Genomic DNA, 23,927 nt, shown 5'->3' on the forward strand with positions numbered 1-23,927 from the left:
CTTCGGTTCGCCGGCCGGCACTCAATCCACTGTGCCACGCTAGCCAAGGTTCTGTTTCTTTTCTTTAAGGATTTTATTTATTTATTTATTTATTTTAGAGAGAAGGGGAGGGAGGGATTAAAAGAGGGAGAGAAACATCGACCTGTGAGAGACATCAGTTGGTAGCTTCTCACACGCCCCACCTGGGGACCCTCCCCACCTGGGGACCCGGCCCACAGCCCACGCATGTGCCCCCCGCCAGGAATCCAACCCTGACCTTTCAGTTCACAGGCTGGCGCTCAATCCACTGAACCACACCTGCCAGGGCCAAAAATATATTTTCGAGGATTAAAAATACATGTTCTACTTCCCAACCATATAAGCTGGTCACCGGCACGCATGCCTCTGAGGGACCACAGTAATGGGGTATCCGTGGGTGAGGAGTAGGACAGAGGGACGCCGGGCTACCCAGGCTGCACAGGAGCTGCGCGAGTCGGGCGGCAGGATCGAGAGAGGTCCCCGAGCTCCGTAGGTGGGGAGGGGCTGCCGGGCCCTGATAGGGTGGAGGGGTGGTCGGCGGGGCGGAGGTGGGGAGGGCTCCTCCTGGGGGCGGGTCCGCGGAGGGCGCTGGGGGAGGCCGGCGCGGGCGCGGGCGCGTGCGCGTCGCTACGCCGGGCGTTTCAAAAGCCGGGCTGCCAGAACCGGCGCAGACGGTGCGTGCGCGGCCCTCGGACCCGGCTTGGTGCGGCAGCTTCCCGGAACCCGTCGGCCCCCGCCCCTCCTGTGGAATTCGGGCTCCCGCTCGACGCCCGCTCTCTCTTCACGCTTCGCCGGCCGTAGTTGCCATGGTTCACTTCTTGCACCCGAGCCTCTCTCCCGTGACCCTCGTCCCTCCCGACGCTCAAAAGGATGCCCGGGGCCGCTGCGTGGTGCAGGTGAGCGCTGGGGCAGGGGCGGGGACGCGAACCGCGGCGGGCCGCCGGGCGCCGGGAGGGCGCGGCGGGTCGTCGGGGACCGTGCGGAGGCGCTTGTTGGGTCGTTGGGCTGACGCGGGGTAAAGCGTGAACAGGCTGAGCTCCCGCTAGACCCCCGTCGTGTCGGGAAGTGCAGACTTGAGGGGAGTTTCGTGCCCGCGGCGTCCAAGCCTCCGGGCGGATCGCGGGGATCTTGAGCAGGTGAGGGGAGGCTCCGCGAGAGCGAGCCCCGTTTCCCGCGCGACCGTGGCGAGGCCCCGCCTCAGATCTTGGCTGTAGCTGCTTCACCGTGTGCGGTAGGTTAGACGTGAGTGCTCGGCATGGCGTTAGGCCTGCCCCGTAGGGGACGGTGGTGCTTCCTGTCGTAATGAACCCAAGTGCCCCAAACCTCGACGGTTTCCCCGCGCGCATTGCGGACGCAGCACTCCCCAGAGGCTGCGACCCCCGGGGCCCTACTCCCTGAGTCCTCAGGTCCGGGGACCGCAACCGGAAGACCCTCCTGAGGCCGGCCGGGGGAACTGGAAACCCCAAAGACTGAAATTCTCTCGATTTCACGGCTTTAAAAACAAACAAACCTAGAATACCTTTTAAACGAAACTCGGAGCAAAAGGCAAACTAAAAGAGTATGTGGCGCCTACTATTGTTTTAAGTAGTATAGCATTTCTAAAGTAAATCCGATTATCTGCTTATGAATTTGAACTTGACATCAGGTATTATGTCAGACTCCACATTCTACGACGAACACCCCAAAACAAACTCTTAGAACTAAATATCTAGTGACGGGTCAATAGTACAGAGGGAAGGAAGTACTCTGGTTGAGGGTGTACTTGATTTACTAATGCCTTTTTTGTATTTAGAGAAACAGGGAGAGAAACATCAATGCGTGAGAGATACACTGAATGGTTGCCTCCCACACGGCCTCAACTGGGGCCCAGGTGGGCCACCCAGGCATCTGTCCTGGTCAGGAATCGAACCTGTGATCTGTGGGTTCGCAGGCTGGCGCCCAATCCACTGAGCCACACCAGCCAGGGTTAAACGCAAGATTCTTTTGAAGAAGTATAAAACCAATCTATTTTGTAAGTCAGGTTCCATGTACGTTGACTTTCTTTGTAAGGTTTTACATTTAGTTAATGTTTTAAAGGTTTATTTGTTTTTAGAGAGAGAAGGGAGGAAGAGAAACATCTACGTGTGAGATAAACATGTCCCACGTGCCCTGGCCCACAGTGGAACTGGCAACCTTTCACTTTGTGGGATACCACCCAACCAACTGAGCCATACCGGTTCAGCGCTCAATTTGCTAATATTTTGTTAAATGTTCTTACTTACGTCCATGTTTATGAGGGAATTGCTCTGTTAGAAATACTCTGTTTGGTTTCAGTATCAGGATAATGCTGGTCTCAAAAAATGAATTGGGAAGTTTTAGTTCCTATTAATTTTTTTTTTTGAGTATGTGGAGGATTGGTGTTATTTATTACTTAAGTGTTAATAGAACTCCCCAGGGATGCCACTGAGAATTTTTATTTCTTTGAGGGGGAGGAAAGAATGTATATTTCTTGGGTAAGAATTTAATTATGTATTATAGAAGTGTCAATTCATCAAGAAGCATGTGCCACATTCCTAAATGTGTACGCACTTACAGATTGTCAGTTTTTGTAGTTTGTCATTGAAGGAATTTGCCCATTTCACCCACATTATCCGATTTATTGGCAAAATTGTTCATACAATTCTTTTATTCTTTAATGCTTATAGGATCTGTAATGATTCCCTGTTCTGGTTTCCATCATTTGTATTTTCTCTTTTTTTCTTTTTCTCGGTCGTGTACTGTACCTAGGGATTTAGTAATACTATTGATCTTTTGGCTTTGTTTTATATCCATTGCACATTTTTTTTTTTTAAATTTCCTTATAATTCCTTTCTTATGCTTACTTTGGGTTTAACTTCTCATTTTTAATGGTGGATACTTAGATCATTTTAAAATCTTTTTTTGAGTATTTAGAGCTATACTTTTAGCTATACAAACAGACCTCTACATACTGCTTTCACACTACTTTGGTTATTAACGCCCATAAATTTTGATATATTGTTCAAAATATTTTCTAAGTTTCATTATGGTTTCTTCTTTGACCCATGGGATATTTAGAAGAGTATTGCTTAATTTACCAATAGTTAGGTATTCTACAGATCTTTTTTGATTTTTTTTTATTAATATGGGTATTAAAATTTTTTATTTTTCAATTACAGTTTACATTCATTTTGTATCAGTTTTAGGTGTACAGCATAGTGGTTAGATAGTAATACCCTTTGCAAAGTGGTTCCTCCTAATATTTCAAGTACCCATCTGTCACCATACATAGTTATTACAATATTGACTATATTCCCTGTGCTGTACTTGATTACATCCCTGGGACTATTTTGTGAGTACCCTTCATCTTTTTCATCCAGCCACCTATCCCCCCTTCCCTCTGGCAATCGTCATTCTGTTCTTTGTATCTATGAGTCTGTTTCTATTTTGTTGTTTCATTTATTTTGCTCTTTAGATTCTACATATGGTATTTGTGTGTCTCTGACTTATTTCACTTAGCATAATACTCTTTAGGTCCACCCATGCTGTCATAAATGTGTTAATTGACTTTTTAAAAAAATCTTTATTATATTTTTTTCCATTACAATTTAGTTCCCTTATATCCCCCCTGTCCCCAGTTGACTTTTAATGTTATTGTGTTGTCACAGAACATACTCTGATTTTAATCTACGTACATTTATTGGGATTGGTTTTATGGCTCAGATATCTGGGTGCATGTTCATATATACTTAAGAGGAATATGCCCTGGCTGGTGTGGCTCAGTGGGTTGATTGCCTGCCTGCAAACCAAAAGGTCGCTGGTTGGATTCCCAGTCAGGGTACATGCCTGGGTTGCAGGCCAGGTCCCCGGTAGGGGGTGCATGAGAGGCAACCACACATAGATGTTTCTCCTCCTCTCTTTATCCTTCCCTTCCCCTCTCTCTAAAAATAAATAAATAAAATCTTTAAAAAAAAGAGAGGCATCTATTCTACAATTGCATATAGTATTTTATGAATGTCAGGTCAAATTGGATGATAATGTTTATGTTCTTACCTGTTTGTATCAATTACTAAAGATGAGTATTCCAACTGTAATTACAGATTTTTCTCTTTTCAGTTTCTGCTTCATACATTTTGATGCATTTTGACTTTATTTTTGTATGTGGTGTTTGAAATGGTTCCAGATTCATTTTCTTGTGTGTATCCAGTTTTCCCACTACCATGTTTTAAGAAGCTGTTATTTTCTCATTGTATTTTTGCCTCTGCTTCATGAATTTTTAGAAAAGATTTTATTTTTTTAGAGACAGGGGAAGGGAGGGAGAGACAATGTGAGAGCGACATTGATCTGTTGCCTCTGGTACGCACCCCGACCAGGGACCGAACCTGCAATCCAGGCATGTGCCCTGACAGGGAATCAAACCAGTAACCTTTTGCTCTGCAGTATGATGCCCAACCAGCTGAGCCACAACTTTCAGGGCTGCTTCATGAATTTTGAAGCTGTTAGTAAGTGTGTATACATTTAGGAATTACATCTTAATTGACCCTTTTATCATTAAGACATCAATCTTTTTTTTTCACTCTCACCCTCCGAGGACATGCTTATTTTTTTATAAAGATTTTATTATTTTTTTTTAGAGAGAGGGAAAGAGAGGGAGAGAAACAGCCATTTGAGAGAGAAACATTGATTGGTTGCCTCTCATACTGAGCCCCTATTGGGGATGGAATCCACAACCCAGGTGAGTGCCTTGACTGGGAATAGAACCAGCAGCCTCTTGGTTTGCAGGCTGATGCCCAAACAAATGAGCCATACTGGTCAGGGCTTCATACTTAATGATTTTAGAGAGAGGGGAATGGAGGGAGGGAGAGAGAAAAAAACATTGACGTGAGAAAAGGGACCGTGCTCCCACCAACAGAGCCCCACCAGCCAGACGCCTATCCTGATTTTTGGTAATGTTGCCCTGCTGCATTCTTTTTCTGGCATTAACATAATCACCCAAGCTTCCTTAGGATTAATGTTTAATAACTTTGTAGTATTCTTTTTGTTTAAAGCGTATCTCTTGTAAAAGTAGTCTTATTTTTTTAAACATGTTTTAAAAAATTATTGATCTTAGAGAGGAAGGGGAAAAGAGCAGAATACTGATTTGTCATTCCACTTATTTATGTGTTCATTGATTGATTCTTGTATGTGCTCTGACTCAGGGATTGAGCCTGCAACTTTGGCCTATTGGGTGGACCCTCTAACCAACTGAGCTACCCAGCCAGGGCTTACTTTTTTTATCCATTCTGACAATTTGTGTCTTTTCTTTTCTTTTACTTATTTTTTTCTTTTTAAACTGCTTTGTTAACTTTACAACATGTAATAAGCATTTTTCCATGCAGCAGGTAAAACTCTCCTACTGACATAAACTTATAAATTGGGCCAAAACACAACATTCATTTAGAACCTGGTAATACAAGACTCACAGGAAACAAGTATCAGCAATAGATTTACAAAGAAGGTATGTCACAAATATGTAGGTTTAGGAAGCAGGTGTGTCTTCCTGTTAACTTTAGGGATTTTCAAAGCATAAGACATGATGTTTCTCAGGCATAAGACAAAACTCAGCCATGGTCGGTGTAGCTCAATGAATTTGAGCATGAGATGCGAACCAAAGGGTTGCCAGTTTGATTCCCACTCAGGGCACGTGCCTGGGTTGTGAGCCAGGTCCCCAGTGGGGGCCACGTGAGAGACAACCACACATTGATATTTCTCTCCCTCTCTTTCTCCCTCTCTTCCCCTTTCTCTAAAAATAAATAAGTAAAATCTAAAAAAAAAAAAAAAAAAGAAAAGACAAAACTCACTGTGATGGTAATGGGAGTAGACTATGACTGAACTGCTTTCCCCTCAGCTTTTCTGTCAGCCCTCTCATCTCCTCCATTCTTTCTGTATTCTTTTATCTCATCCTTGCCTGTGGCTCTCCGAGCCTCTGACTGGAGTCCTGTCTGTGCTGCAGGATGGACTGCCTACATGTAACTGCCTACGATTTCCTCTAGGCACACAATATTCACCAGCTTCCAAAGGGAGAGCCAAGGGCTATCCTTTATTAGCATCTTGCTTCTTTTCATTCTTTTGGGGTTCCCCCCCATTTTTCTAGTTGGCATTTTCCATGTTGAGATTTTTTACCGCTTCTTCCTCTTTGGACACCATTGCTCCTGGGCCTATTCTTCCTCTTTCCTTCTCCCAATTCTTGCCCTGCACTCCACTGGACACCTGCACCCTCACACCTGCTCCCCCTTACCTCCTACTCTCGGGGTCCCCCTGGCCCTTGCACCCTCAGGGACATTGGGAGCAGGAACCAAGAAGAGTGGGAGCCATAGCCTGGTCTAAGCTGTGCCTTTTGAATTAGAATGAATGTAACTGTCAATAGTTGGGTGTAAGTCTCTTTGTTATTTGTGTTCTATTTGTCCTATTTGTTGTTGTGTTTCTTCCTTTTTTGATTTTTTTTTAAAGATTTTATTTGTTATTAGAGAAAAGGGAAATGAGGGAGAGAGGGAGAGAAACATCGATGTGCAAGGGAAGCATTGATTGGTTTCCTCTCACATGTCCGCAGCTGGGGAGCTGGCCGGCAACCCAGGCATATGCCCTGATTGGGAATCAACTGGTGACCTTTTGGTTCACAGGCTGGCACTCAATCCACTAAGCCCCATACCTAGCCAGGGCTGAATTTTCTTTTAGTGTAAATCTGCTGATGAAAATTTGTCTATACTTTTATTTGGAAATATCTTTATTTTACCTTTATTCTTGAAAAATATTTTCATTGCACTTAGTTTTTCTCCCTACTGCACTTTAAACATGTTATTTTATTGTCTTTTGGCTAGCATTGCTTCTGATGAAAATTCAGTGATTATACTTTTTTTTTAACTGTGTCCACACAAACTCATCTAAGTATTTTTCTCTTTGTCATTGGTTTTTAGGCATTTGCCATGTTGCTTTTTTTTTTTTTTAATTTCACTTTGGGCCCATTTTTCTTCTGGGATTAGTGGGTTTGTATTTTGAATCTAGTTTGACCATTTTTTGACTTGTTTTAAAGAAGCAATCAAATTTGTTTTATTCTTTGTATCCAGTGAATTAACTGTAATTAAGTAAATATTAAACTATAAAACAATTTTATAGATTCCATGTATAGGATATTATCTTTTCTGACCATTACTTCTTAAAATATTTTTTCTTTCCTAATACTTCCTCTCTTTGGTGTTTCAGTTACACATTTTTATTAGATTGCTTGAGATTGCCTCTTGGGACTCTATGCTTCTCTTCATTTTTTGTTTCTGCTTAGTTTTTTTGGTGGGGGGGTTTGCATTACCTTTAACTTCACTGGTTTCTAAGTGAAGTTAATTTTTTGTGGTGTCTAATTTTTGAAAATGTTATCTCATGTATTATTTATTTTAGACTATATTTTTCAGCTTTAGAAGTTCTCTTTGAGTCTTTTTCAGACCTTCCATTTCTCTGTTCAGAGATTCTGTATTTATCAACCTTCTTGTGTTTATATTCTCCTTTATATCCATGAATTACAGTATTTGTTTTAATGTTCTTATCTGCCAATTACATCATTTCAGTTATTTCTGGGTCTGTTTCTATTGACTGATTTGTTTTTCCTCCTGCCTCTTACCATGTCTGATATTTTATTGTAAGCTGTGCTACTTTGAGTGCTAGATTTTGTGTCTTCCTGAGTAGGGCCTGTATTTGATGTTTTAATAATGCTGTTGTAAGTTTTTTAAAATTTGATTTTCCAATTGTTAGTTGCATATAGGAATAGTTTTTTGTTTTGCTTTTTTTTACCTTGTACCCATTAAAGCATGTTAATCAGGAGTCACATATTTTAGAAATGATGAATCTAGACTCTGGGTAGAGATGCGTTAGAAAAGGATTAGGAGCAAAAGTAGAGAAACTAATTTGCAGTTTTTCGGTATTCTGGGTAGTGATTTGGATTAGGAATTGCTAGTAGAGCTAGAAAAAAGGTCATGGACTTGAAATTTATTTGGGAGGTTTAACAGTCATACTTGCAGCAGGAAACAGATGCCACATTCAGAATAGGGATGACTCAGTAATAGCTTAATTATGGACTACTTACAAAGATAATAAGGATGGGGTATGTAAAAACACAATAATGCACTATTCCATGTCCAGTAATACCAGCTATTGCTTGCCACCCCTATATGCAGAGGATCTACCAGAAGTGACTTAGTCCATTCGGGCTGCTGTAACAAAAATACCGTAGGCTGGGTGACTTTTAAACAACAGAGATTTATCACAGTTCTGGAGGCTCGGATATTCAAGATCAAGATGCTGACAGATTTTATGCTGGGCAGATTTGGTGTTTGGTGAGAGCTTGGTTTGTGGTTCATAGACATCTTTTTGCTGTGTTCTCATGTGGCAGATGGGACAACAGAGCTCTCTAGGGTTTCTTTTATGAGGACACTAATTTCAATCATGAGGGCTCCACCTTCATGACCTAACTCATGCCCTAAAGGTTCCTACCTCCAAATACCGTCAAATTGGGGTTAGATTTTAACATAAGAATTTTGGAGGAACACAAACATTTCGTCTATAGCAAGGAGATAGGGCTAATTTTAAAGGAGTGTTTGGGGGGACCCAGCAAGCCCAAGGTAACCTTAAAGGGAGAGAGCTGAGGAAGTCATTTGTAGCGGGTTGAAGTGTGTCCTTATTTGGAGATAGGGTCTTTGCAAATACAGGGTGGGCAATAGGTTTACAGTTGTAATACAAAAATTAGTAAATAATAATAAATGCTGTGTTTCACATACAACTGTAAACCTCCTTTTGCCCATCACTGTGTGTGTGTGCACACCTATCTAACATGGGCTAACAGAGGCTGGATATACTTAAGTGAAATGGTAGATCTAAAAAAGTCTGTTTGGCCCTGACTGGTGTGGCTCAGTGGATTGAATGCTGGCCTGCAAACCAAAGGGTTGCCAGTTTGTTTCCCAGTCAGGGCATATGTCTGAGTTGTGGACCACGTCCCCAGTAGGGGGCGTGTGAGAGGCAACCACACGTTGATGTATCTGTCCCTCTCTTTCTCCCTCCTTTCCCCTCTGTCTAAAAATAAATGAATAAAATCTTAAAAAAAAAAAACACAAAACTCTATTTATGGGAAAAGGAAACAAGGAACCTTGACAATTTTGGCATGGATTTTGAATGAGAAAAATGTCTCATAAAAGTTTGTTATCATAGGCCTGTTCTCATACAAAGTCAGAATTTTAGTTGACATTTACTTCTCGCTTGGTTCAGGAAATTAGTAGCTGAGAAATTTTCAAAGTGATTCCTGATGTGACATGCTTTTTACTCAGGCCTCACAGGAGTCCTACAAATAAAATCCCATTAAAGAACAGCTCACAATCTTAAATTATAAAACACAAACCTCCATGAGTAATGATCAACAGCTAACAGAATTAAATGCTCAGAGACTTTCAAAAATAGAATTATTGAAACACTATCAAATAAGTGTATTTAAATTAAAGAAATAAAATTAAAGAGGGCAATATACAATTAGACTGTGAAGAACTGAACACCACTGAGTGGAGAAATAGTGGCCGGGAAGATAGATCTATAGGTATTGCCCATAGGAAACATAGTCTCCACTTTCTCATGGGCATACGAACCAGTTCTGGCTTTTGAGACCCAACTAGAAGTCTGTTGACTGAGGGGATATTTTTTTGGCTTCCTTGGCTCTTTAAAAAAAAAAATTATAAAGATTTTATTTCTTTCTTTTAGAGAGAGGGGGAAGAGAGAAAGGGAGAGATACATCGCCCCCAACTGGGGAACTGACCTGCAACCCAGGCATGTGCTCTGAACGGGAATCGAACCAGCAGCCTTTTGGTTCACAGGCTGGTGCTCAGTCAGGGTCCCTGGCTCTTTTTCTGACATGAATTCTGTCCTGGTGAGGATTTGGAACAACTGAAACTCTGATATGTTCTTTTGGGAATACAAAACGGTAAAAACTTCTTTGAAAGAACAGGTTAGCACTTCCTTAAATACACACTTACATGTAGCAAGTGTGGAATTCCAATGACCAGGAATCCCATTCCTAGGTAGCTACCAAAGAAAAATGAAAACAGTTCACACATATCTTTACATGAATATTTATAGCAACTTTATTCAAAATTGTTCAAAATGTCAAACAATCCAAATGCTCTTTGGTTGGTAAATTTACAAATTGTGGTGCATGTAGGGTATACTCAGCAATAAAAAGGAATGATTTAGAAAAAAATTGCAACACTGATGAATTTCAAATGTATTATGTGAAGTGAAAGAAGTCAGCTTTGAATGTCTTACCTACTGTGTGATTCCATTCATATGACATTTTGCAAAAGGCGGAACTCGGAACACAGATAAGTGGTTACTTGGGATTGGTGGGAGAGATTGTCTACAGAGGGACACTAGGAGATTTTTGGGGTCATGAAACGGTATTCTGTCTTTGTTCTGGTGATGGTACATGACTGCTGTACATCAAAAAGTACATTTTTTGCTACATGTAAAAAAATGAAATTATATTTCAATTAAAACAAAAGGAAATGAAGAGGAGGAATGTGATTATGGCATGTAGAGTAAACTTATTGGAGAAATTTGGTTACGAAGAGGAGTAACTGAAGAGGATGTGGGGGTCAACAGAGGGTTTCTTGTTTTTTTAGGCAAATAGAGCAAAATTGTATGTTAAAATGATCCATTTGAGAAGGAAAGTTTGAGGATGTATGTATGAATGTAGAAACAACAGGGGGGGCCAAGGCAAGAGGATGAAATTCAGCCAGCACGTGTGGCAGTGTTGGTCTTTGTAAGGAGGTTTTCTGTGTAAGAGGAGAATAAAGAAAAGATGCATGCAGCTTCCAGCTAAGTTTGACAGTGAGATGACTTCATTTTTCTCAGTGATGTGAATCATACTGATTTTGGCATAAAATGGGTTTGAAGGACAAGTAGAAGGCATGAAAAAATTATTTTTTTCTTAAAGGTTTTATTTATTTATTTTTAGAGAAGGGAAGGAAGGGAGAAAGAAAGGAAGAGAAATATCAGTGTGTAGTTGCCACTTGAGCACTCCCTAATGGAGACCTGGCCCACAACCCAGACATGTGCCCTGACTCGGAATCGAACTGGCGACCCTTTGGTTCACAATCAGGCGCTCAGTCCACTGAGTCACACCAGCCAGGGCTGAAAAGAATTCTTGCCCAATGGTGGGAGAGTGTTCTTTCTAAAGAGACCTTGTAGGATTTTCAGCTACTTAGAGTTTGTTTATGTTAATGATTATGCATTTGCCATGACACACTGTGTTGTGTGAATCTCCCCTCTCTTCATAGATGATTAGCTGCTAGGTGTTGCCACCATAAAAAGGTAGATATAGTGAAATTCTTCTAGGACAGTGTTTTGTCCAGAGAGTGTAATGGAGGAGGGAACAAGGAGTTGAGGGTATTTGCAAAGGAGTAATTTATACATTGGACCATGGAGGGAATTTAATCATTTGGAAGTGGTATGGAGATCAATTAATTACTGCATATTGAAATCTTTGACAAAGATGGCAATCTCTACTTGGCTTATAATGGTCTCTTCATGTCTAATACATGCTTTCACATATTTGTTGAATGAACAAATCCGTCTCTGTCTTCGAGGAAAAGGGGTCATGTACCTGGATAGTCTCACTTCTCTGTCAGTTCTTACTCTTTTACAGAGCCCTGGGTGTAGCAGACTTTTACACTGTGAACACTTTTGAGGATAAGAATAGGTAGGCCTTCTTATCCTCTGGCACACAGTGATCACTGAATTAATATTCTCTTTTTTAAAAGATTTTATTTATTTATTTTTAGAGAGAGGGGAAGGGAAGGAGAAAGAGGGAGAGAAACATCAATGTGTGGTTGCCTCTTTCACACCCCCTACTGGGGACCTGGCCCGCAACCCAGGCTTGTGCCCTGACTGGGAATTGAACTGGTAACCCTTGTGTTCACAGGCTGGCACTCAATCCAATGAGCCACACCAGTCAGGACTGATACTCTTTTAAAAAAAATTTTTTTTTAAGTAAGAGTTTATTTAACCCAAACTGACAATGTGCCGGGAAGCAAGATCTCAATGCTCCCTGAATTAGTATTTGTTGAATGGATGATCATATGATCTCAGCTTGAATAGTCCCTTATGTTTATTGAGATTGTCAAATTTCTTGGTTGTATTCCCCATTAAACTGTTAGCTTCAAAGGATTAGAACTAAATCTTACTCATCCCTGAATTTTCAGTGCATGGCACACAACAGGTGATAAGTAAAGAAATGAGAGAACTTTTCTTTTTTTAAAGATCTTACTTATTTCTAGAGAGAGGGGAAGGGAGGGAGAGAAACATCAGTGTGTGGTTGCCTGTCCCATGCCCCCTACTGGGGACCCAGCCTGCAACCTAGGCATGTGCCCTGACTGGGAATTGAACCATGATCCTATGGTTTACAGGCTGCATTCAATCCACTGAGCCTTACTAGCCAGGGCAAGAATTTATTTTTCAAGGTGAAACAGGTGAAATCTTCTATTTAGTTAACAGTTGGAATAAGGTACTTTCATTACTTACAAAATATTATTAGATTGAGGATGTGTTTTTGTTTATTTTTATTTATTTTTGTAGAGAGAGGAAGGGAGGGAGAGAAACATTATGTGCAAGAGAAACATCAATAGGTTACATCTGAGGTGCCCGCAACTGGGGACCTGGCCCAAAACCCAGACATGTGCCCTGACTGGGTCGAACTAGAGACCCTTTGGTTTGCTGGCTGGCACTCAATTCACTGAGCCACACCAGCCAGGGTGAGAATGTGTTTTCAGATGTACTGATCAAGTAGTTTTTATGTATGGCATGACCACTTCTGTGTTGATTTTTTGTATGTGTATTCTAACAAAGTTTGTTTGGGGATTTGTTTGCTAGGAGGAGGCATCTCCCTACTCTTTGGTCAACATCTGCCTGAATGTGCTGATTACTAACCTGGAGAAATTGTGTTCTGAAAGACCTGATGGAACACTATGCCTTCCGCAGCATTGGAGTTTCCCTCAGGAATTAGCTGATCGATTCCTCGGGGTGATGACTTGGCAAGGTAATGATTAGGCTCCTTTATTGCATACTCTTAGAGCACTCTTTCCAATTTGAAAAGCACTTTCACCTGCAGTTCCTATTTTGTTCTTCACAACAACCTGGTGGGAGATAGAGAGAAATTATTCCTATTTTGTTTGTGTGGAGACTGAGTCTCAGTCTTTCTCGGATCCCTTGGTGGAAATTGTCTTGCTTCTAGGCTTGTCCTGCTATTGTCTTGTTCACTGAAGAGAGTAGAGAATTAAGTCAAGCCCCATTTAGCTATCTGCTCTCTAGCTGCTGAAATGCAGTTGGCTGTAGTCTCGCCTCCCATTCTTTTGATTGTGAACGTGAGCCTTTAACTAATTTTTTTTTTTACCTCCTGTTCTAGTGGGGTGTTCAAAGGGCTACATTGAAAAAATTTTTTATCCTCTCCTGAAGATGTTTATTGATTTTAATGAGAAAGGGGGAGGGGGCGGGGAGAAAGAAACATTGGTGTGAGAGAGAAACATCAATTGGCTGCCTCCCTCACATGCCCCAACCAGGGATTGAACCCACAGCCTTCTGCTGTAGGGATGACGCTCCTACCAGCTGAGCTACCCGACCAGGGCAATAAGTAATAATACAAGAATAAACTATGTTTTCATGTACTCCAACTGTAAGCCTTCTTTTGCCCATCCTGCATCATCAGCTATCCAGTCAGTGTTCATCTTGACTGATTATCCTAAGACTTTTACAAACCTTTGTTTGAATTAGTATCCGTGTATTGTGACTGGTTAATAGACTTTTAAGCCTCCTTTAATCTACAGGCTTCCCCTCTATCCCTTGTGTTATTTTGCCACACACACACACACACACACACACACACACATACACACACATACACACACAGAAAGGTTGGCACAAATAACACCCCTTTCTTATTACAAGATTGTTTATTACAAAATCATAAGCATGTAATTCTGTAATACAACAATATCACACTCAAGGACACCATATGACATTTTAGGTGAAATGTTCAAATTAAAACTATAAATTATTACAACCACATTATTACCCTACCAACCACACTCAAGCAGGCCTTACTTCTGCTGGCCCCTATATGTATATGTGTGTGTTCAAGACTTTTTTAGAGCAATTTCAGGTTTAGAACAAAGTTGAGAGTAAGGTACACAGATATTTCATTAATCCTACCCCACATACACATATCCTCCCCCAGTATCAACATCACTCATAGGAATGGTACATTTTTTACCAAGGATGACCTTACATTGACATACCATAGTCACCCAAAGTCTATAATTTACCTTAGGGCTCATGCTTGGTCTTGTGCATTCTTTGGGTTTGAACAAAATTATAATGACGTGTAGCCATCGTTCTAATTCATACAGAGTATTTGCACTAAAAATCCTCTGTGCTCAGCCTGTTCATCTCCCCCTCCCATTCCTGCAACCACTGATCTTTGTACAGTCCCCATAGTTTTGCGGAGTTGGAATTGTACAGTATGTAGCCTTTTTGGATTAGCTTCTTTGGCTCAGTAATGCACATTTATGGTTCTCCAGGTATTTTGTAGATTGATAACTCTTTGTAATGCTGAATAAAAAAGTTCCTTGTTTGGATATACCAGTTTATTCATTCAACTACTAAAGGATGTCTTAGTTATTTCCAAGTTTTTGGCAATTATGAATAAAGTTACTATATTTATCTGTGTATAGGTTTTTGTGTAGACATAAGTTTTCAGCTTCTTTGGGTAAACAATAAGGAATGTAATCGCTAGATCACATGGTAAGAATATGTTTAGTTTTGTGAGAAACTGCCAAACTGTCTACCAAAATAAATGTACCATTTTGCATTCCCACCAGCAATATCTGAGAGTTACTTTTGCTCCATACCTTCCCCAGCTTTTGGTGCTGTCAGTGTACTGGATTTGTTTGTTCTAATAGGCATATAGTGATATCTTATCGTTGTAATTTGCATTTCCCTGATGACATGGTAGGGAGCATTTTTCCATATGCCTATTTGCCAACTGTGTATCTTCTTTGGTGAGGTGTTTGTTAGGGTCTTTGGTCCATTTTATAGTTGTGATATTTTGGTGTTGAGTTATAGAAGTTCTTTGTATATTTTCGGTAAGTCCTTTATTAGATAGATCTTTTGCAATTATTTTCTCCTGGGCTGGCTTGTCTTCTAAATCTGTTGATGCTGTCTTTTATAGAGAAGTTTTTAATTTTAATGAAGTCTGGCTTATCAGTTATTACTTTCATGGATTATGTGTGTGGTGTATCTAAAAAGGCATCACTACACTCAAGGTCATCTAGGTTTTCCTCTTACATTACCTTCTAGGAGTTTTATAGTTTTGCAGTTGAGTTAATTTTTGTGAAGGATATAACGTCTGTGTCTAGATCTATTTTTTATTAATGTGGAAGTTCAGTTCCAGCATCATTCGTTGAAGTAACTGTTTTTGCTACACGGAATTGCCTTTGCTCCTTTTTCAAAGATCAGTTGACTATATTTATGTGGCTATATTTCTGGGCTTTCTGTTCTTTTCCATTGATCTGTTTGTCTCTTATTTTTACCAGTACCAATTGTCTTGATTACCGTAGATTTATAATAAATATTGAAGTAGGGTATTGCCAGCCCTCAAACTTCTTTCTTTTCTTTTAATATCATGTGGCTATTTCTGGGTGTTTTGCCTCTCCATATGAACTGTAGAATCAGTTTCTTTCTTTTTCTTTTCTTTTTTTTTTTGTTTTAATGTTTATTCTGTCACCTTAAACATAGAATCAGTTTCTTGATATCTACAAAGTACCTTGCTAAAATTTTTATTGGGATTGCATTGAATCTGTAGATCAAGTGGGAAAAACTGATATACTGAAAATATTGAGTCTTCCTATCTGTGAGCATGAAATATCTCTCTACTTATTTAGTTCTAATTTGTTTCATTTATCAGAGTGTTATAGTTTTCGTCATATAGCTCTTCTACGTATTTCGTTAGATTGACACCTAAGTATTTCGTTGTTTTTGAGTGCTAATGTAAATAGTATTGTGTTTTAATTTAAAATTCCATTTTTCACTGTTGGTGTATGGGAATATAATTGACTTTTTTTTTAAAATATATTTATTGATTATGCTATTACAGTTGTCCCATTCCCCCCCACTCCACTCCATCCTGCCCACCCCCCTCCCTCCCACATCCCCCCCCCCCATAGTTCATGTCCATGGGTCATACTTATAAGTTCTTTGGCTTCTACATTTCCTATACTATTTTTACCCTCCCCCTGTCTATTTTCCACCTATCATCTATGCTACTTATTCTCTGTACCTTTACCCCCCTCCCCCTCCCACTCCCTTATTGACAACCCTCATGTTCTAGTTGTTTGCCTAGTTTGCTCTCGTTTTTGTTTTATGTGTTGTCGTTAATAACTGTGAGTTTGCTGTCATTTTTACTGTTCCTATTTTTGATCTTCTTTTTCTTAGGTAACTCCCTTTAACATTTCATATAATAAGGGCTTGGTGATGATGAGCTTCTTTAACTTGACCTTATCTGAGAAGCACTTTATCTGCCCTTCCATTCTAAATGATAGCTTTGCTGGATACAGTAATCTTGGATGTAGGTCCTTGCGTTTAATCTTGGGTAATGTAATTATGATGTGCCTTGGTGTGTTCCTCCTTGGGTCCACCTTCTTTGGGACTCTCTGAGCTTCCTGGACTTCCTGGAAGTCTGTTTCCTTTGCCAGATTAGGGAAGTTCTCCTTCATTATTTGTTCAAATAAGTTTTCAATTTTTTGTTCTTCCTCTTCTCCTTCTGGTACCCCTATAATTCGTATGTTGGAACATTTCAAGATGTCCTGGAGGTTCCTAAGCCTCTCCTCATTTTTCCGAATTCTTGTTTCTTCATTCTGTTCTGGTTGGATGTTTCTTTCTTCCTTCTGGTCCACACCATTGATTTGAGTCCCAGTTTCCTTCTCATCACTATTGGTTCCCTGTACATTTTCCTTTGTTTCTCTTAGCATAGGCTTCATTTTTTCATCTAGTTTTTCGAACAGATTCAACCAAGTCTGTGAGCATCTTGATAACCAGTGTTTTGAACTGTGTATCTGATAGGTTGGCTATCTCTTCCTCGCTTAGTTGTATTTTTTCTGGAGCTTTGAAGTGTTCTGTCATTTGGGCCATTTTTTTTTTTGTTTGTCTTGGCGCGTCTGTTACTTTAAGGGGCGGAGCCTTAGGTGTTCACGGGGGTGGAGTAATGCTGGTCGCTGGGCTGTGATGCTGTACGTGGGAGAGGGGCCGAGAGGGAGCAATGGTGCCGGCCTCACTGTCCTCTGGATTTCAATCTTTCACTCTGATACCCACAATCAAACTGGGCCACTCTGGTGCTGGTTCCCGGGTAAGTGGGCCTGTGCACACTCTAGGCCCCTGTGGGTCTGTCCAACAACCTCTCCTGCGAGGCTGGGAGTCTCTCCTGCGGCTGCCCCAACCCCCAGGGGTGCTTTCAATCAGAGTTTTGAGGCTTTATTTCCCTGAGCTGGAGCCCTGGGTTGCGCAGTCTGCTTCACTCCCCGCCGTTTGTCGGGTTTATCTGTGGGCGAATATGGTGCCGCAGGGTGCTACCCGCTGCTCTGCCTGCCCCGTTCTCTGCCACTCTGAGTCCGGCCCTCTGGGTTTATCTGTGCAAATGTGGGGCCGCAGGGTCTGCTAGTGCTCAGACTGCCTGCGCCATTTGTCCCACACTCCGCCAGTCTCAGTCCCGCCACAGCCACGCGAATCCTCTCCACCCTGGTGCCCGTCTCCGCCCCTCCTACCAGTCTGGATGAATGTTTATTTTCTATTTCCTTGGTGTCGGTCCCCCTTGCTGTTTGATTTTTCTGTCAGTTCTGGTTGTGCAAGGAGGCGCAGTGTGTCTACTTACGCCACCATCTTGGTTCTCTCTATAATTGACTTTTGGATAAGTATAATCACTTAGTAGTTCCAAGAGTTTTTTTTGAGATTCTTTTCACATTTTCTTTATATGTGATTTTGTCATCTGTGAACAAAGGTCGTTTCATATCTTCCCCAATCTGTGTCTTCTACTTCCCTTTCTTGTCTTACTGTACTAGCAAGGACTTCAGTACATTTCCAAAACATTTCACAAAGAAAGCCAAGCTGTTTCCCTTTATCAGGACTTTAGTTCCTCCCTTTATTTGGACTGATGGCTACTTTTGCCTTTCACATTTTTTAGGTTTCAGCTTAAATATCACCTCATCACACCATACAAAGTGACAGAAGATTCTTTCTTTCTTTCTTTCTTTCAAGATTTTGTTTGTTTATTTTTAGAGAGAGAGGAAGGGAAGGAGAAAGAGAGGGAGAGAAATATCAATGTGTGATTGCCTCTCACGCACCCCATACTGGGGACCTGGCCCGCAAGCCAGGCATGTGCCCTGACTGGTTTTGAACTGGTGACCCTTTGGTTCACAGGCCCATGCTCAATCCACTGAGCCACACCAGCCAGGGAAGAAGATTCTTGTCCTCCATTTCCCCATCCCTATATTGAGTTCTTGTTTCCTTTAAAACACTACAATTTCATTGTTAGTAGTATTCTGCTTGTTCTGTATTCTTTTCTTTTTCTTAAAGATTTTATTTATTTACTTTTAGAGAGAGATAAAGAGAGGGAGAGAAACATCTATGTGTGAGAGACACATCAATGAGTTGCCTCTCACAGGCCCCCAACTGGGGACCTGGTAGGCAACCCATGCATATGCCCTCACTCGGAATCAAACCGCAGGCCGGCACTCTACCCACTGAGCCACACCAGCAAGAGCTTGTTCTGTATTCTTTTGTGTCTGCTGTATTCTCCCTCTAGGATGTAAATAAACTCCATGATGGCAGGAGCCATGCCTGTCTGATTCACCATTCTTGGCATCTAGCATAGCACTTTACATTCAGTGAACATTCTGATATTTGTTGAATAAATATATGAATGAAGGCACTAAGTTTCTCCTCAAAGCTTGAAGTATAAGAGCTTCCTTCCTCCTGTCTTGGTAGCTCAGCCCAATTCAAACTTGGAACCTGGGAATCAGCTTACATACCTTTTCCCCCAGTCTATTTAGCCACCTTGTTCTTTCAGCGTTAGTTTACATGTTTATTTCATGATTAAAATTATTAGTAATCTCTTGCTCAGTCTCACTCCCATCAAACACTATCCTAATTCCTTTACATTGTCACATAATTGGTCTTTCTAAAAATATAATTATGACCATTCCTCTGCTTAAAATTTTTGAGTTGTTCCTAAAGTCTGAAATTTCTAGCTTTGTATATAGGCTTCATCTACTTTCCCCCTTCCTCTCTACTCTCATTTCCAGCTCTGCCGTCCCTTGGACACTGGGTTCCAGTAATGCCAATTTACTTTAGGGTTGTTCCGGATTATCTGCTGTTTTATGCCTCCATGTCTTTGACATATTCTTCCACCCCTCCCCTTCCCCTTGGCAAAGTGATATTCAGTCTTCAAAACTTTACTCAAAGTTAATCTCATCTGTACTAATTCAATACCTGGAATGGATCACCATTACATATAATACACCATTCCCCTGGCTAGTGTGGCTCAGTGGATTGAGCACTGGCCTATAGACCGAAAGGTTGGTGGTTTGATTCCTAATCAGGGCACATGCCTGGGTTGTGGGCCAGGTCCCTGCTTGGGGGCAGCAAGAGGCAGCCCAGCAAGGCAGCCCATCGATATTTCTCTTCCTCTCTTCCACCTCCCTAAAAATATTTAAAAGTATTTTCAAAAAACAGACTATTATAATAATTTATTTACCTTACATTCATCCCTAGACTGAATTCCTTGTGGTCACAAGTTTCTAATTACCTTGTGTGCCCATTGTTTAACATGGGATCTCACATATAGAAGATGCTTAGTAAATCTTTTCTAAATGAAATTTAGTACAGCCCACCTATTTCATAGATGAGGAAAATGAGGCTCTGAGAGGGAAATGACTTTGTCAAAGGCTATCCACTAATTTGCTTAAAAATAACCTACTTTATTTTGTTGTTTTTTCTTTGAACAAGATTGATAAAGATAAAACTGGGCTCTGGAGTCCAAATGGCTTTGATTCTTGATTCTGACACATATTTGGGCCTTGAACAATTTACTTAACTTTTTTAAGCTTCAGTTTGCTCAGCTACATGCTGGTAATAGGAATAGTTTTTTATATAGAGTTGTTGTGAAGAGTAAATGATATCTGAGTAAAGGGTTTAGGACTATGCTTGGCACAGAGTAAGCAGCAAATGTACTCATTGTTATTATTAGCATCCGTTGTAGTTCATCAGCCATAATGCCTCCTGGAAAAGGCATGAGATTTAATTATCATTACAAACCCACTCTGATTCTTTTGTAGGCAAGCTGACTGATAGAACAGCGAGCATTTTCCGAGGCAACCAAATGAAACTGAAGCTGGTCAATATTCAAAAAGCTAAAATCTCTACAACCACATTCGTAAAAGCTTTCTGCCATCACAAACTCATTGAACTGGATGCTTCTGCAGTGGACGGTGACCTCCCAACCTCAGACATCATACGTGGACTCTGCAGCAACAGCTGGATCCGGCAAAACCTCCGGTGTCTCCTGTTGGACTTGACAAGCATCTCTCGAGATTCAAGACTACTGTTCTTTCGTCAGCTCACTGGTCTTCGTGTTTTAAGTGTTTTCAATGTTTGTTTTCATAATGAAGACCTGGCTAATGTTTGTCAGTTACCAAAACTGGAAAGCTTGGATATCTCTAGTACTCTGGTCACTGACATCTCTGCACTACTTACCTGTAAGGATCGACTCAAATCTCTCACAATGCACTGTATGAAATGCTTGACCATGACCAAACCACAAATTCTTGCAGTCATTAGAGAACTTAAATGTCTGCTTCACCTTGATATTTCTGATCACAGGGAACTCCGATCAGATCTAGCTTTTCATTTGCTACAGCAGAAGGATATTCTACCTAATGTTGTGTCACTGGATATTTCAGGGGGCAGTTGCATCACCGATGGAGCTGTAGAACTGTTTATACGTCAGCGGCCTACGATGCAATTTGTGGGACTATTTGCTACGGATGCTGGTTATTCTGACTTCTTTGCTACAAAACAAGGCTTGAGGGTTTGTTCTTATGTGAAATAAGTTTGTTTCATTTGTTCAGAACCTTATTAAGCTTCTGTTGTATATCTGAATCCAGGTATGATGGTTACAGAGACAGATAAAAAGTCCTTGAGGAACATAGCAATTACTGTGTCGCTGCTGTGTGGTAGGTGGTAGGAATATAATCTTAACCAAGATACAATCCTGGCCTCCATGTGTTCTAGTCTAGCTTCACAATGATATGGTGCAGTCATTTATATATCACCTCCTATCTGCCAGATGTATTGTACACACTGTTTTCTATTTTAATCCTCCCACTTTACAGTTGAGGGAATGGGAGCTCAGGGAGGTTAAGCTACTTATTCACAACCATAGAACTATTAAATGGTATAGCTAGGACTTGTACTCAAATCTTTGTGACTCTAAAACTTTTGTTCTTCACCTCTATTAACAGCTAAATATAATTAATAAGGCAGGTGATCAACATGGTTAGCACCACTTTTGGTGAAGATACGATACAAAGCAATTTTAAAAGAGCCTTAAGAAAAGTTTTGAATGTTGCTGGAATTAGTTTGTAGCCTCTCATGGTTCTGTTTTTAAAGCAGCATATATTTAAATAGTTATGTTCTAGAATATTTCTTTTTTAAAACGGTGGTTCTTTTCCTCAATTACACATTTTAATCACTTTGGAAGCTTTAAAATGTACTGATACTTATGTCCCACCCCCCAAAGATTCTGATTTAAGATGTTTGGGATTTGGCCTGAGCGTCAAGATTTTTATTTATTTTTATTTTTTATTGTATTTTTTTTCCATTACCATTTAGTCCCCTTATACTCCCCTTACTCTCTGCAGTCACCACACTGTTGTCCATGTTCGTGAGCCCTTTTGGCAGTCAAGATTTTAAAAGGTCCCAGTAATTCTAATATGCAGTCAAGGTTCAGAAGCACTGCTTAAAAAGAACCTTTTATGACTATACCTTATGTAATTCTTCTTAGGATGAGAGAACAAAGTAATTTGTAGTTACTAGTTGTTTTTACATTTTATTCCTTTAATATGAAAACAGCAATTGTTGTATTTTAAAGTCCTGTTAATTTTCTGGCCTCTAATGAAGGTGGAAGCCATCAGTTACATCATTAGACTTGAAATAGAGATATAATTTGAACTTTCAGTTAAGTATGTACAGTAGAGGATTGTTTATCAGAAGTGTACCTCTAGGCCGGTTTAAGATTAATAGCATTTAATAGCACAGTGATCCAGAGACTACAGTCATAAAAAGATAGATTTTAGCACATAAATACTTGGTATATACAATAATATGGGACAAGTGCTGTAATGTAGTTAATATACCAACTACTAAAGCAGGTGCAACAGAAAATGGGAAGTTTTGTTTCAGTAAACTTACCTGGAATACATGTCAGCATAGTTTATTTTAAGATTTTTAAATTATGCAGTATGTACAGTATTGGATATTGGGGGATGGAGAGATCACAATCTTCCCATTACTAAGGAACTATAAAGATCTCAATTCATAAAGATCTTACTTAATTCAGCCTTACAAGGAGTGTAAGGTACTGCAAGTTTAAAAGGTGTATTTCAGAAAACCTTTTACTTAATAGAAATGCATATCTTTCAAGTTAGATGCAAAATACACTAAATATTTTTGTTGTTTGGGTTGACCAAAAGTTTGCTTACATTAAAATGGATAAAATTAAGTGTTACTGAAAACCTTGAAACAGAACAAATATGTTAATTCTTGCACCCAAAATTAGAATGGGAAACATGTACGTACTTAGTTCTTTTAAAATGAGTGAATAAGCCCTGGCTGGTATAGCTCAGTGGATTGAGCAAGGGCCTGCAAAGAAAAGGGTTGATGGTTCGATTCCCAGTCAGGGCACATGCCTGGGTTGCAGGCCAGGTCTCCTCTAGGGTGTATGCAAGAAGCAGCCACACATTGATGTTTTTCTCCCTATCTTTCTCTTTCCCTTACCCTCTCACTAAAATAAATAAATAAATAAATTAATTAAATAAAATGAGTAAATAAGAGATACAAATTTCCAGTTACAAAATAAATAAGTCAAGGGATATAATACACAGCATAGAGAATACAATCAATAATATATTAATAACTTTGTATGCTGTTAGATGGTTTATTAGACTTACTGTTTTGATCACTTCATTGGGTATATAAATGTTGAATAACTTGTGCACCTGAAACTAATATAATATTGCATGTTAACTATATTTTAATAAATTTTTTAATTAAATGAGCAGAAAGGGCACCCACCGTTAGTATTAAAAGCCACGCAACATTTTCATTTGCTAGGAAATTCTTACTGATCCACTGGTGGGATGCAGCACAGATCCCTTAGGAGGATTGTTCTGTGATGGCATCTCTAGGAAGCCAAGGAGAGAGGATGATGCAATGGCTATCTGGTCTCCTGTTTGGTCTTTAAAAAAAAAAGAAATGTTTTATATATTTTTAGAGTGAGGGGAAGGGAGGGAGAAAGAAAGGGAGAGAAACATCGATCACAACCCCCCATTCAGGGACTGGCCCACAACCAGGAATTGAGCCAGCAACCTTTGGGTTTGTGGGACAACACCCAACCCGCTGAGCCACACCAGCAGGGCTTTTTGGTTTGGTCTTGCTCTGGCTTATCCTTTGTTTCACTTCTTACATCTGGATGATCACAAAACCTTTTTTTCCTTTTTTTTAAATTGTATTTTTAATTATATTTTTTC

The 23,927-nt window shown here is 40.4% G+C and overlaps 1 protein-coding gene across 1 annotated transcript in view; it reads left to right on the forward strand.

The window, feature by feature from the left end:
* The first annotated feature begins 580 nt into the window (after positions 1-580).
* The window catches only part of ZYG11A (zyg-11 family member A, cell cycle regulator), a 50,331-nt gene continuing 26,984 nt past the window's right edge, over positions 581-23,927 (forward strand). The window contains exons 1-3 of the mRNA XM_053920813.1: positions 581-914; positions 12,949-13,114; positions 20,457-21,208. Coding sequence (XP_053776788.1) covers positions 825-914; positions 12,949-13,114; positions 20,457-21,208 — 1,008 coding nt within the window. The 5' untranslated portion in view covers positions 581-824. The remainder of the gene's footprint in view (positions 915-12,948; positions 13,115-20,456; positions 21,209-23,927) is intronic.

The sequence above is a fragment of the Desmodus rotundus genome, chromosome 3, assembly GCF_022682495.2.
Source record: "Desmodus rotundus isolate HL8 chromosome 3, HLdesRot8A.1, whole genome shotgun sequence".
Classification (NCBI taxonomy): domain Eukaryota; kingdom Metazoa; phylum Chordata; class Mammalia; order Chiroptera; family Phyllostomidae; genus Desmodus; species Desmodus rotundus.